General features: G+C 45.9%; 1 protein-coding gene across 1 annotated transcript in view; it reads right to left on the bottom strand.

Annotated features, from left to right (window-relative positions):
• ABTB3 (ankyrin repeat and BTB domain containing 3) overlaps positions 1–15,429 on the bottom strand; it is a 315,697-nt gene that overhangs the window by 125,441 nt on the left and 174,827 nt on the right. Inside the window, exon 2 of the mRNA XM_049627508.1 lies at positions 7,082–7,231. Coding sequence (XP_049483465.1) covers positions 7,082–7,231 — 150 coding nt within the window. The remainder of the gene's footprint in view (positions 1–7,081; positions 7,232–15,429) is intronic.

The raw sequence follows: 15,429 nt of genomic DNA, 5'->3' as shown, positions 1-15,429 counted from the left end.
AATCACCACTACCATCACCATCATTACCATCACCATCATCACCACCACCATCATCACCATTACCATCATCATCGCCACCATCACCACCATCATCACCACTACTATCAGCATCATCACCACCACCACCATCATCACCATTACCATCATCATCGCCACCATCACCACCATAATCACCACTACTATCAGCATCATCACCACCACCACCATCATCACCACCACCATCCTCACCATTACCATCATCATTGCCACCATCACCACCACCATCACTTCCACCATTATCGTCATCATTATCATCACCATCGACATCATCAGCCTAGTTCCTGACTGGAGGCCCTAAGGTCATCTCTGAGGAGGTCTGGCCATGGGAGATGGAATTGGCACAAGTATTCTGCAATCACTAGCCCCATCTCAACCACTACCCTACACGTATGTAGAGCACATATCTGCTGCTTCACCTGTCAGCTTCAGGAACTGAAAATAACAAACACACTTGTCACTAGCTGCTCTAAGTTTGGGCAGCTGCAGTTGGTTCCAGAAACCTTATAGAATTCAGTTATAACCAGGTTTCTCAAATGTCAGCCATGGGGGAATCACCATCAGGACTTCTCTCATATCTGTGGGCTGCAGGTACAATTTATCTACTTAATGTTTTTCTTTAAATTAGCTCATTCTTTCACTCATTGTAAAAGGAAGCTTCATATCAGTGCCATAAATGGGAAACCAATATTTTTCTAGTGCTCATGAAAAATTCATAGCAACTAAAAATAAAAAGTGTTTTGTGTATCACCTATGATCATCTCCTGTCCCACCCTTGGGAAATGCTGCTGTAACCTGCCAGACTCAGGTTATCAGAGAAGCTCCCACTAGCCATCCCCCTGCATGCCAGATGTGATCTCCCAGGACAAAGGGCTATACATTCCAATGGTAGGCTTCTTTTGAACAGAAGACAGCAATGGAGACAGCAACTTCACCTTCTTCTTTCCGCTCTGTCTCATCCACACTCAGCTGCCACTTACTACAGTACGTTTTCAAAACATCCTATAACCCTGGGAGAGAAAGTATCGTCACCCTTTTTCCATAGACGATAAAACCAGAGATCAGAGTGACCAAGTCACTTGCCTTATGTTACACAGCATGGAGGAGAAAACAGAGGCAGAGGCATTCTCCAGCATCATAAACTGCTGTTTAACCTGCCTCTCCCAAACCCCTTCCCTTGAAAATGATAGAATGAAAAGACCACGTGTAATCCAAGTCATTAGATGCAACAGAATACTGAACTCTGGATTCAGCAGGAAACTTACCATTCATTCACTCATTCATTCATCAAATATTTAGTGAGTCCTACTGTGTGCCAAGCATCGTTCCAGTCCCTAAGGACAGTGATATTAAAACAAAAATCTCTCAGCTGTCATGGGTTTACAGTTTTAGTGGCGTGGACAGAAAATACATAAATAAACATACAGTATGTCAGGTGGTAATAAGTGCCATGAAGAAAATTGAAGCAGGAAGAGTGTATAGAGAGCAGTCAGGGAGGGGGAGGTGGGTGGTCACAGGAGGACCTCTCTGAGGAAGTGACATTTGAGCAGAGGCCTGAATAAAGTGACAGAGGAGCTTTGTGAATATCAGGGGAAGAGCTTTACAGGCTGAAGGGGCAGCAGTGCAAAGGCCCTGTGGTGGAGTGGAGTATTTGAGAAATACCAAGAGGCCACTGGCCACTTTGCTACCCGAAAGGGTCACAGGTGCACCCCAGGGGCTAGAGGCAGCACGACTCTCTGAAAAGAGCCCAGCTACATTCCAAACAAGGAGAGAAACCCTCTTGTCAAAGCAAAAAGGACTGAGCTTTTTTTTTCTTTCTAGTGATACTGAGGAGAGATAACCCAGAAACTCTTTTTACTCACTGTTGTAAATTAATGGCCCCATTTTGACTGCCTCATTGAGTGGAAGAGACAAGTTCACAGTTTAGTGTGAAAAGACAATAAAAAGAGGCATTTTACAATGAGGCTCTCATTTTCTCCCCTTTAAACCACAGAAAGCAAACACTGTAATTAATGACTCTCCAATGGGGTTTCATTGAGAGCTTGTGGCTAAGGCTGGGACATCAGGCAGAAGAAATGAGGTAAGACCTCAGAGGACACAAATGTGGGATTGAATGGAGCCAAATGCAGAGGCAAGCTGATTCAAAAGTAAGACGATCCAGGACTTCTGCTTTTCCCATGGCCTTACTAGGAGAGACTGGATGGACCCAATTCCCTCAGATCTGCTCACCGGTTCAGGGAAGGAGTGCCTGAAGGAACTGCCCACTAGTCTCTAGGTCAACTGTGATGTTCAGTGCATCACTGTGTAAATTTTCTAGGGCTCAAAGTTAAAAAAGAATCCCAGCCTGTGTTAGTTTGGGGGTCTCTTAGCATCCTAATTTAGCTTTGTACTCAAATATTTTAGACACACATAGGTTTAGTTCCAGATCTCTGAGATCAAAATCCAGTTCCATAGAATATTTAATATTCGAGTGGACCTTCATCAAGAGTTCCCCTCATTTTCTTCGGATCTTTTTTTCACAGACTCATTCGCTGTGTGCCATCCCGTTATTCACTGACATGCGACAGCGATTTCCCACACTAGGAGTGATGTGTTAGGTGTTCGTGATGCGAAGCTGAATTGGAACACAGTGAATCAAGGCAGAGAAAGAAAAAACTGGGTTTGAATTATCACTGCCACTTACCAGCTATGTGGCCTTGGGCAAGACACATATCCTTCCAAGTCTCAGTTTCTTATCTGTGAAATGGGAATACCTTTAATCTATTTCAGACACTTGGCACACGGTAGGTGCTCCAGAAAGAGTGGACGTATTTTCGCCCCAAGCCATAATAGGCTGGACAAAGATAAGTGCTCTGGACATCCTGACTGATTGATCAAGTTCTGAATTTTAGTGTGATGCTCTGAAGCTATAGGCAGGGTCTGAAGCTATAGGGAGAAGTCTCAGCCCACAGGGTGGTCCCCATCTGGATAGAATTCTTTGTGACTTTTTGCACCTCCGATTATGTTTAGAAGAGAGCATCCACTTGGGGCGCCTGGGTGGCGCAGTCGGTTAAGCATCCGACTTCAGCCAGGTCACGATCTCGCGGTCCGTGAGTTCGAGCCCCGCGTCAGGCTCTGGGCTGATGGCTCGGAGCCTGGAGCCTGTTTCCGATTCTGTGTCTCCCTCTCTCTCCGCCCCCCCCCCGTCCCCACTCTCTCTCTCCCTGCCCCAAAAAAAAAAAAAAAAACAAATAAAAAAAAAAATAAAAAAACAACAAAAAAAACAAAAAGAAGAGAGCATCCACGATGCATCCTACAGAGCAAATGGCAGATCCTCAGAGCTGGAACACAGCCCTCACTGCACCTGTAACATGTAGAAACATCCAATGGGCTTCTCCCAGAGGGAGGGCAGTCTAGAGGCGAGGCAGAAAAGCTCAGTCCCAAGCCCTCCAGCTCATGGGTATGGTTGATCTTAGACAAGTTGCTCGTTCTCCTCTCGCCTCCATTCCTGCCTGTGTGGACAACAGTCATTACACTGGAAATAACTCATGTGGATTTATCATAGTTCCCTGGTTCAGTAACATCAGCTGCTGCTATTATTATTACTGACTACTGAGAAGGCCATGGGTAGGGGCTCTGCCCTTGACCCTGGGCAGCCTGATTCCAGAAGAGCAGGGATGTCTGGGAACGAACTCACTGCATCTCGCCCTTGCAGAAAAACAGTAGTTTCTACAATCCGCACTGGTAGAGTAATCTCTGAATATGAAGAACGGCTCTCTATGTACACAGAGACAGCAAGGCTTGTATTGATTCAGACCACAGAGCAAGCCACTCTAAATTACAGTCAGATCAGAAAAGAAGGCAATTTTATTACCTCCAGTCGCTGAGGTGGCTTATCAAAGTGTTTCTGCACACACGTTCTGTGGGGCTGACTTAATGAACGTACAAAACCCCTTTGTAATTAGCAGCACCCCATTTGTATGCCAACAATTCGTATGTGAAAGTCAACGTTCAACGAGAACGACAGCGTCTAGTTTACAGAGCAAATTGTCCTTAAAAACAGTTCATGGGGCCAGCCGCTCCTGTAGGCTGCCTGCTTTGGTGAAGTACAGATTTATTCAGCAAATCCTTTCTTAGAAGAGTGCCAGAAGTCGGTAGGGCCCCAGCCCAGGAGCTAGACTCCAAGAGGGATCCTTAACGTATCCCAGGAGAAACCTTTGGGATGCCAGTGCAGAGTCAGTGAGGGAGCTCTTCCCAGGTTATGTCCACACAGACACCACCCCACTCCGGGGGCCGCTTGGACCCGCTACCACCAAATCCCTGGGGAGCTGTTAAAATGCAGACACTTTCTTATACCTTTCCAATTATTGAAGATTTCAAAATATCATTCACACACATCACTACTTCAAAATAATGGACACATCAAAACTGCTGCTAGATCCTGTTACATAATGTGCTAATAAAACTGTAGAATGACTCCATCGCAATTTTGATTAAAAAGATTTAGGAGCTGAATTTTATTTATTCATTTTTAATGTTTATTATTTTGAGAAGAGAGACAGAGCATGAGCAGGGGAGGGGCAGAGAGAGAGGGAGGCACAGAATCCGAAGCAGGCTCCGGGCTCCGAGCTGTCAGCACAGAGCCTGATGTGGGGCTTGCACTCACGAGCTGTGAGATCACGACCTGAGCTGAAGTCGGCTGCTTAACCGACTGAGCCACTCAGGCACCCCTCAGTAGCTGAATCTTAATATAATCAGCCTCCTTTGTAAATGTGTCCACTTATTTCATGCATTTAAAAATATTATTCTGAGGCAGGGTCCACAGGCTTCACCAGACTGTCAAAAGGGTCCGGGGCACCCAAAAGTTTAAGAACAACAGCCGACTGGTAGCCGGAGACCCTGTGACTGGTGGCATCTTGTGACTTCTGGGTCTGATAAGAATCAAGCACAATTTCCAAATTCAGGTGCAAGGAAATCAGCTCCCTAATGACCACAGGGCTCACAACGGCTTCAATCAGCTACGACTTCTCTTTCTGGAGGGGCAAGCTATGTGCCTGTCCTGTGTATACAGGAATTCCTTTGGGAAGAGGTGCAAGTTGCCTTCTGGACCCTGAATCTTTCATGGTTCAGAACTGTCTAGAACTTCACAGCAACTCATACTTCGACATAATCCAGCATTTCTGAGATCAGTGCTCCGGTCCCATCAGGAACACAACAGTCAAGTAATTTGGCAATCAACGGAATCGTAAGTAAATACAGTTTTATTATTTTGTTCTGAATGGCCAGACTCAAAGAGCACAGCCCTGAATTAGAGGGTGCATAAACATGGCAAATCACTGCTCAAACTGGAGACACCCAACCTTCCTGACAATCCCTCCCTTCTCTCTGCCTTTCTGCTCCTCTCTCTCCCTCCCTTCCTCTCTTTCCCTCCCTCCCTCTCTCTTCCTCTCTTTCCCTCCATCCCTCCTCCTTCATATTTCTTGAAGGCGTACTATGTGCCGGGCAGTATTCTTGGCATTGGGATTACATCAGTGAACAAAATAAATATCTCAACTTACTCTCTGTAAGAATATATTCAGAGATAAATAATTTTAGAAAAGGAAATGAGTAAAAATATAGAGTGTGGCTAGATGGAGGGAGAAGGCAATGATTGCTAATGGTTATCAAGTTTCCTGTTGGGGTGATAAACACTGGTGTTCTAAAACTGATTGTAGTGATGGTTGGTATACCTTAGTGAGTAACTAAAACCCACTGAATTGCACACTTTGAAGAGGCAAACTTATCTCAGTGAAACTTTTGTTAAAAAACAAAAAATACAGGAGGATAAGGGTCTTCAGGGTATCATAATTTTGTGTGAGACTTGAAGGTAATGAGGGAGTCAGCCATATGGCTATCTGGAGGGGGAGTGGTTGAGGAAGAGGGAATAGTAAGTGCAAAGGTCCTGAGGCATGCCTGCTATATTCACGGGAAAACAAGGCGCCAGGATGGCTGGGGTGGGCCTCGGGGGAGAGTGGATGAATAGAAGGGATATGTGGGGTGGCTTGGAAGCAATTGTAAGGGCTTACTTTAACTTTTCCTATGGGTCTAATGGAAAGTCAGTGGAAGATTCTGAACAGAGGAAAGATGTGATCTGACATATGCTTTGTATAAACATTTAAAAAAAAATTTTTTTTAATGTTTATTTATCTTTGAGAGAGAGAGAGAGAGAGAGAGAGAGAGAGAGAGACAGAGAGACAGAGAGTATGTGTGTGGCGGTGGGGGGGCAGAGAGAGAGGGAGACAGGATCTGAAGAGGGCTGTGCGCTGACAGCAGACAGCCTGATGCAAGGCTCAAACTAGAGAACCGCGAGATCATGACCTAAGCCGAAGTCAGCCGCTTATCCGACTGAGTCACCCAGGCGTCCCCTGGACGTACGCTTTTAATGGATCTCACTGGAAATCGACAGTGACCAGCCACCCTTTATAGACCATTTACTGTGTGCCAGCCACCACGGCAAACCCTCTCTATGGGCATTAGCTCATTGAATCATCACAACTATACTATACTTTAAGTTAAGTACTATTTTTTCTTTATTTTACTTTTTATTAAAAATTTTTCTAAGTTTATTTATTTTTGAGAGGGAGAGTACCAGCAGGGGAGGGGCAGAGAGAGAGGGAGAGGTGGAGCGGCGGGTGGGGGGGGGGAGAGAGACACAGAGAGAATCCTAAGCAGGCTCCGGGCTGTCAGTGCAGAACCTGATGTGGGGCTCAAACTCACAAACTGAGATCATAACCTGAGCCGAAATCAAGAGTCAGACACTTAACCGACTGAGACACCCAGGCACCCCTATTTTCTTTATTTTATAGAAAAGGAAACTGAGGCTCAGAAAACTTACGACAGTGACAAAGCCAGGAAATTTACCAGGCCTGTCTGACTCGAGCCCTTGCCCTCCCCACGCTATCATGGCACCGTTTTGTGCACACAGCATGTGCTCAATAAAAGGTGTCACCTGGTTGGTTACAAAGCACCATCCTGAGGGCAGTGGCACCTTGGGCATGGAGAGAGCCAGAGAACGGCATCCACTTACTCAGCTCTGCGATGCTGCCCACACGGGTGGCCAGCAAGGACTGTTCGATGGTCCTCAACTCCGACTGGCTGAACATGGGCATTTCCCCCGGCTTGTTCGTCCGCTGAGGGTCTCTGTGAAGGTTCAGGCTGTCTGGCAGGCACAGCACCCCTGCAGCGGGTGGGGAGAGAGAATGAAAGAAAACAGGCCGTTATTTTTCAGTTAAGCAGAGGAGGGGCGCAAAAGCCTTGCACAAGCTCAAACCACACCAGAGTTGGTACCGCAAAGCCAACACGGGGACCAGGGCTCTGAACTCCTTTTAGAAGTGATGACTAGTTATTTTAAAAGATTTCCTGAGAATCCTGACCTGCTGATTTTAACAAACGTGTGGGTATTCATCTGCATGCACACATTGCTAGGGGACACAAAACAGAACACTCTTTCCCCCTCCAGCCTGGCTTCTATCCACTCAGAGATGCCTTTTGAGAAGCCAGCAGTCACCGTCCCATTCTCCCTCCCAGAGGCGGCTGCCATCCCTGAGCGTCCCTGAGCAGCCTGCTGGCAGTCGCTATTTGCCCAGAAAACTTAACTCTGGGTGGTTGGGCTGTTATTTGCTAGACAAAACTCTGTCTTTCTCTGTGGAGATACATGTCAGGAGGTAGGAGAGTCCCCATGGACATTTATAACTTTATGGTGAAAACCTATGGGAAATCCCTGGAATCGAATAATTTCTTCCCTTCTTTTCCATTCCATGAGCATTTAGCAAGAGCCTGAGAACTTACTTCGGTTTCTTATTTAGAAATATTCACTTCTCCCTTCACCACCCAAAAGTTCCTATGCAAAGCATGCTTTCTTGCTCCTTGACTTTGGGCTTGACGAACTGACTTACTTTGGCAGAAAGTATATGAATGCACATGATGGAACCGAAGGCCTGAAAGTGCTTGTATGGCCAAACTTGCTCTCTTGTACCTCTGCCATCATCGTGAGTGGAACATTCCCTTGCTAGTCTGCTAATCGAAGGGCGGTGAGAAGACACATGGAACAGATCTAGTACCTCCCTGTAGCTTCGAGCTCCTCCACAAAAACAAACATGTATTTGGTATGCCTTTGAGGTAGTGTGGGTTTTTTTTACTCTGCATTGTTTTGGTGATAACAGATACAACTACCAAGTGCAGATCAAATGGGCAAGGCAGGCAGGTATTGTGCTGTGCTAGGGATTGAGGATTCGGTGATGGAGAGAATACACACACTCTGTTCTCGGTGGGCTCATAGTCTAAGCGAAGGAGAAGACCGTTAACACACATAACCATGAAGCCGTATAGTACATGCTCTACTGTAGGAGAACAGGAGGAATGAAGGGGTGTCTTAGCAGGGATCTGAACAATGAGTAGTTGTCCATAAATAGGAAGCATTTATTGAGTGCCTACTCTACTCCCAACCCCAAAATGCCGTTGCATTTTGGAGCTACAGAAGCAGCAGAAGACATATTCGAATAGTGCATAAACTAACCAAGGAGACAAGACTGCCAATGGGAAAATAACATGGGAACGATACAAGTGTTAATATACAGGTGCTGAGGGACTTAAGCCAACTGGTAGGGGGAGTGGAGACAGAATGCAGAGCTCAGCAGTTTAAGCCCACTGCTCACCCTGCTTGAACTACAAAGGCTCAGCAAACAAAGACTCCTGCTTTGCAGATGGGCAGGTGTGAGGTGGTACCAGTCACACACCAGTTCTGACCCGTGTTGCCCAATTAGTGACTCTAGACGCACTGAGCCAGTCACTTGTTCCTGGGTGTTTCCCATTCACACCTAACAGGATGACACAGTGGAGAAGGCCATGCCAGTAGGTGATTTTTGGATGAATCCCGAAGAAGTGGATGAACAATGAAAATAAACAGTCACTGGTAATATTCTTACAATCAGGAAACTGATCAAATAAGTGTCTTTCTAAAATTTTTCTCTGTTATTTTTCAGACATTTGATTGTGACTCAGGATAAAAAAACCTTTTATATCACAGCCCAGTGTATACACATACACACACACACACACACACACACACACACACACACACACCCCATACATACTTTGCATGTTTTCCATGAAAAAAAAAAAACCTCATGATCCTTACTATGTAGGACGTACTGTCATTTTTTCCCTTTTCACTTCTCTTCTATCTTATTAATAAAAATGCTGGTCTGCAGCCCCCAAAATGATCTCATGACCCGCTAATGGGCCATGATGAGCAGTTTGGAAAACACTGTGGACTGTCGTAGGACACAACTCGACATTAAGTGGACAATACAGATTCACTGGGCACTCCTTAGTCCTGTGCGGAGCTCCATGTGGGATGGAGATGTGATGGAGAGCTGATCCCTGCAGTTCAGAAACCCTCAGCCTTGCAGGGAAGATAAGACCTTCACGGAGATGCCCAACATCCAAGGCGGGGCCTCCTGCCTGTCTCCCTTCCCTCAATAGATGAGTCATCTTCCTGTTCACCCCAGGCTGGGATGCCCTGAGTCATCCTTGCTTCTTCCTGCTTGCTCACCTGCTGAGACATTTGGTCAGAGGCCAAGTTGAGTAGCCGTTGCCATGGCAATGAATGTTGGTCCAATCCCTCATCGGATGTCCTCAGTGTCCCTGCCTCTTATTCAGAACACTACTACCTGTGGAGAGCTCACTGCAGATGATCATGACCTAGTGTGGTAAGTAGCTCAAGGTTCCAGGGGATGAGGTGGTGGTCAGAGGGCTTCACAACAAAGGTGACCCATCTCCACAAGTGAGCCCTGAATGTCGGGGAGGACAAAAGTTTTCTAATTTCTAGTACAAGTGACACTTACATGTACTCAGAGGATTGCTTTCTTGGAATCTGCATTATAGGCAGCAAGTTCTCATTTCAAACATCCATGTGAAACATTGCTTCACACACTGCTTGAGGTATAAGCAACTGGGGTGGTCTGGAACCCAGAGAGCTTCAGTCCTGGCTCTGCCACTACCTATTGGTGTTTAACTTTGGCCAGGTCACAGAGCCTCTCTGGACCTCAGTTTCCTCTTCTGTGACGTAGAGGTCATAATGATGGCCTTGTCTCCCTCAAGGGGCTGCTGTGGGCAAGCAATGAAATGGGATAATGTATATTAAAGCATTTTGCATGTGCTGAGCAAATAATAGGGGGTCAACATATGTTAACTGTGATGAAACTCACAGTTAATGTGTATAAACCCAGCTTTGGACTACTTTAGGCTTTATAATAAGAATAAATAATTTCCCTTGGAAGTTTTCCTCCTTTTTTTTTAGAGGGTTATCAAATTTACATGTGAAAATAGAATTATTCAAAGAAGCTTTGAAACCTAGATTACTAAGATTTAATAAATCTATAATGATCTATTATGCAAAGATCATACACCAGGGTTTTCTTTCTTTCAGAGGACTCTGTATGGGATATACACATAAACTGGAATTATTTGTTTTTTGTATAAAAATGAACTGGGTCAATAGGAAGGTCCTAGCATGTTATTTTAGTGTTATTTTAGTTAGTACAGGCCAGAGCTTTGGACTACTCATGAATTTCCATTACTGGAGCCAAGGATAGCCACAGCCTGGTGCTTGAGACTCAAGTTCAAAGACAGGGGAACCAACATTCAAACATGACTTCTCTGGATCTGGAGGGAATAACCTCCTTGGGGAGCAGGTGATCATCAGCTATGGTCAACAATGAGTGTGAAGGGGTTATGGTCTCCCTGAAATTCTCTTACCTTGGGGTGGGTTGTACATTTGTCTAAGAGGAGAAGTTCGTTCACTTTCTCAAAGGGGTCTGTGGGTCCTAAAAGATGATGGCCTTTGAATGTCCATCCTCCCAGCTACAACCAGGTCTCTCTGCTTTGGGACTGGCTGTAGGTGGAGTGCCGTGGTCTGGCACAACCATGAGCTCCAATCCCACAGCAGCCTCTGTGCAACCTGGACAAAGAACTTCCCAGGTCCCCAGATTCCATGTCTGCAAAGAGGGGTTAAAATATCTCCTTCATTGGTTTATTGCAGTGATTACACAAGATAATACGTATCCTTAAAGCCTCTGGCCTATAGTAAGCTCCTGCTAAATACCCTGTTCCCACAAATGTGCAGTTTTGTTTATTTAATGTCTGGATTCAAACAGTCTTGAGGATCATCTTTCCAAAATCTTGTGGGACTGGAGACAGACAACCTTTTGGTTAGGTTGCTTAGAACATAAAATATGAGAACTCCTCCTCTGGGCCAACCACATGGGCATTCTGTCTCCAATGGGGACAATCAGGGCTGCATTTCTGCCTCCCTACATGCCTACCTTCCTACATGCATAGGAAAGCCCCTCAGCAAATATAAAGTCCCCTCCCCCCATCCCTTCTCTCCTCTCAGCTTTTCTCCAAGTTCCATTCTATTATTGGATCTGGATGCCATTTACCCACCAAGAGAAAACCAAATAAGACAGCCACCAGCCCTCAGCCATCTTCCCCTCAATGACGATGGTGACGACAGTGATGGAGGAGTTCAAGGAGATTATGCACGTCTTGGCACTCAGTACACAGGCTTGGGTTCTGCTTTGTCTGTCTGGCTGCAAGAGGAGAGAACAAACTCTCCAAGCCTCGCCTGCCAAGCTAGACCTTGTTTGCTGCTCAGTTATACCCAGAATTTAAAGTGGAGGGTCCTGGCACCAGGACCAGCTTTAAGAAACAGGAAGGAAGCAGCTGGCGTTCAGCAGACCAACCCTTGAACGGGTACCAGGGAGACCTGGCCAGGTTCAGATTTGTGTGGTGCCCAACCCCAGCTGTGTGGCACAGGGTTTGCGACTTGGCTCTTCTGAGCTTCTGTTTCTTCCTCTGTAAGCAGTCTGATGCTATCTACTGCCTAGCATGGCTGGGAGGCCATAATGGGATAATATATATGGACAACCTGGCACAGAAAAGGGGGTCGATGAATGTTTGCTAATAATCCAAGTGAAGTTCTTCGAAGCTAAAGATTTAGGAATTCAATAACATGATGCCAGAAGGCTTTCTTTTACCGTTAAACTTATTAAGGAGCAAGATAGGAAGTTATCAGATTTTTAAAAATATTTGCACAACTGGCTTGAAAACCCCTTTTTCCTTTAAGATACTTGGCAGTGGGAAACAAATTCAGGGCTGGCTTGGCGAACCCATTCATGTGTGACAGGCATGCCATACTCCAATTAGAATAAACCCAGACCATGGTTCATTTTTCCTTCATAATGAATTACATTCAAAGGGAAAATTCTTAGGACTTCTGAAGTCAAACCATCAAAAGAAATACGAGGTAGAAAACACAAAGATGGAGAATTTTCAGAAACGGGTTCAATAACATGCCCATAAATGGAGCCTGAAGTACTTAAATGGAATAAACATGCTGACCTTGAAAGAACATGAAGATACTTAGGGATAAACCACAAACATTGAGCCCCACAAGGACAACAGGACACATTTCTGCCCTCAAAGGCTCCTGGCTGGCAGGAGAGACAGATCCAGCACCAACGGAAACACTATGAGGGATGGATTAGGGCAGAGGCGTGTATGAGGTCTCACTAGGGAGCACAGTGAGGTGAGCACACATTGGACCAGGAGTTTCAGGGAAGTTTCCCAGGGTAGCTTAACATGGGGGCTGGGACTTGGGGAAGCAGACACCCTATAGCTGTGGACTGAGACTGTGGAATCTGGAGCCCAAATGAATACTTAGGTTGAATTGAAGCTCTGCCACTTTACAGCAATGTCACCCAAGCCTCCCTGTACCTCAGTTTCCTTGTGAATAACACAGGCATGGTCATAGTGCAATCCTCATAGGGCCACTGGGTGATCAAATAAGTAAACACATGTGAATCTTGGCCATATAAATAGCTCAGTAAATAGCTCACTATAATAGCTCACGATGATGATGATGATGATGATGATGATGATGATGATGATGATAAGGACATTCCAAGGAATAACAAAGGCCCAGAGGCATGTGTTCTGCATGTAAATGTCTGGAGAAGAGGGAACAAGATGGAAACAGAGTGTGCAGGAGGAGGGACTAGGAGACAGGGACGGAGGGCCCTGGGTTATAAAGGGTCTAGATTTAAAAACTAAACCTTTACCTTCCAGCTACCGTGTTTCTCTCTCTTCCCTTGCACAGACAAAAATCCTAGAAAGAGTGGTCTGCACCAACTATCTCCATTTCTTCCTGGTCCTCAGGATCAGACCTAGACCTAGTTATTGCCATTTCTGCTAAGTGCCCAGCAAGTTCACATTCATCCTTCAAGGCCCAATTCAAATGTCACTTTTGAGATCCTAAGACTCAAAAAAGCTACAGGCCCTGTTCTTAGGGAGTTCCCAGTCCAGAGAGGGAGATCCTGAGAAATGATGAAACCACAGCTTATTGTAGCTGGTATACCTACTGCATGCTGAGGCAGAGAGAGGCAGGGACAAGGTAGGGTCACAAAGGATGAAGTGGCCCAAGGTGACACCATAGCCTGCCCTCCCCATGTGAGCCAGGTGCAGCCAGCTTTCCCTAGCAGTCAGCTCAGGAACAAGGGAGCTAATTAGAATCTGAGTTTGGGTGTGTCAGCCTTGAGAGCAGGGCACAGAGGCAGCCATGCTCTTATTAAGGCACTGTGTGTGGTACGAGGCACACCAAGACAGTGAGGCGACACTAAGAGCATAAATAAGAAAATCAACTTGTTACAGGACTGTGAAGAAACAAAAGCAAAATATTCTGCTCATTCATTAATTCATCCATTCATTCAGCCAGTACTGGTTCAGCACCCACTAGATGCTGGGGTGCACTTCTGGGTACTAGGAATCCCGTACCAAAATACTGGAAGCCCTTGCTGTCTTGGTACGTGTGTTCCAAATACGTAAGTAGAATATGTAGCTGGTTGGCTGGTAAGTGCCATGGAGAAGAGAAGAGCAGGAGGATGGGGAATGCTGGGTCCGGGAGCAGGTCTGTCCTACTAAGAAAGGGGCATTTGAAGACAGACATGAAGGAAGTGAGCATGGGAGCCAGGCTGATATCTTGGGGGAAGAGCAAGCCAGCAGAGGGGATCATAAGGGTAAAGACCTCAAGAGGGGTGAGCTTTTCTTGCTGGAGGAAGGAACAGAAGGTGAGGAAGTAGTAGGCAATCGAGCCAGAGAAGTGCTGAGGGCAGTTTGGGTTGAGCCTTGTGGGCGACTCTAGACTTTGGTTTTTACTCTGAGGAGGATGGGAGCCACTGGAGGATTCTGAGTAGAGAAGCGATGTGCCCTGACCTTTCTGGAGGGCTGGTGGGTGGAGAACAGGTTGTAGGGAAAGGCCAGGGCAGAACCACAGTAGTAACAGTGAAGATGGTGCAAAAGTGATTCTCCACACAATGTGAAGGTAAAGCCAGTGGAGTTGCTAATCGGGTGCAGGGTGTCAGAAAAAGAGAGCAGCTGAGAACAGCTCCAGGGTTTTTGGTCTATACAATTGAATGGATGGATTTGCCATTTACCAAAATGGGAACATCGTGGGAGGGGCAGGCTTATGGAGAAGATCAAGAGTTCAGTTTTGTTCAATTTGAGATATCTGCTGGACACCCCAGAGGAGATGCTGGGCAGGCTTTCTTGCTGTCTCTCCTCACCTCCCATGAAGCAAAGCCTCATCATGTAAGCCCCATGGTGACTTATAGCTTTCCCCCCATGTTTCTTCTTCCCTGTCCCTAGGGAGCATTATTAAATATCCTTACAAGATTGTTGGATGCCCCCTTCGTCCTCCCTCCTCTCCCAGTGTTCTCCCTTTATCGCATTATCCTTGCAACTTCTCCTATAGAGTCCTGAGCTACATGCATCTCATAGGGGCTTAGAAGGAGAAGGAGACTCATCTTCCCAGTGTCCTTGTCTCTGTAGGGATGAGCGCCTGGGTCCCTGCAGGGCTTGTGAGCAAGCCCAGGAGTCCCTGACTCCTCCTAAAGGGCATTTTAGACCTCCAGCTAGGTCTTGGGTAGCTGTGGAAATGACAGAGGTCAGATTTTAGAGATCATCTGGTTCCCAGGACATGGACTGTGGCTTTCTGGAAGTTCTCTGAAAAACATCTCCCTTGCTCACTATACAGCAGTGATACTAATGGGTATTGAGTCACATGGTAGTGATAAACCTCAGCTCTGGGTGTGACTGACAGGGAAGTTGTGTGTTAGAGTGTTTTGAGTTAAAAACTGGTCTCTGATGTTTCAATAAACACGTGGCAACAGGCCAGAGTAAAATAATGAGGAGACAGCTTTATGGACAATGGAGACTCTCTTGTCTTACATCAAGGTGCATCTTGCTCTTGAATACTTATAATGCAAATTCATCCACCAATCTATCTGCTCAACCATCCATTTATCCATCCATTCAAAC

Source organism: Panthera uncia, chromosome B4, assembly GCF_023721935.1.
Source record: "Panthera uncia isolate 11264 chromosome B4, Puncia_PCG_1.0, whole genome shotgun sequence".
NCBI lineage: Eukaryota > Metazoa > Chordata > Mammalia > Carnivora > Felidae > Panthera > Panthera uncia.
Note: the sequence above shows the minus strand (reverse complement) of the source record. Positions and strands in the feature narration are given on the sequence as shown.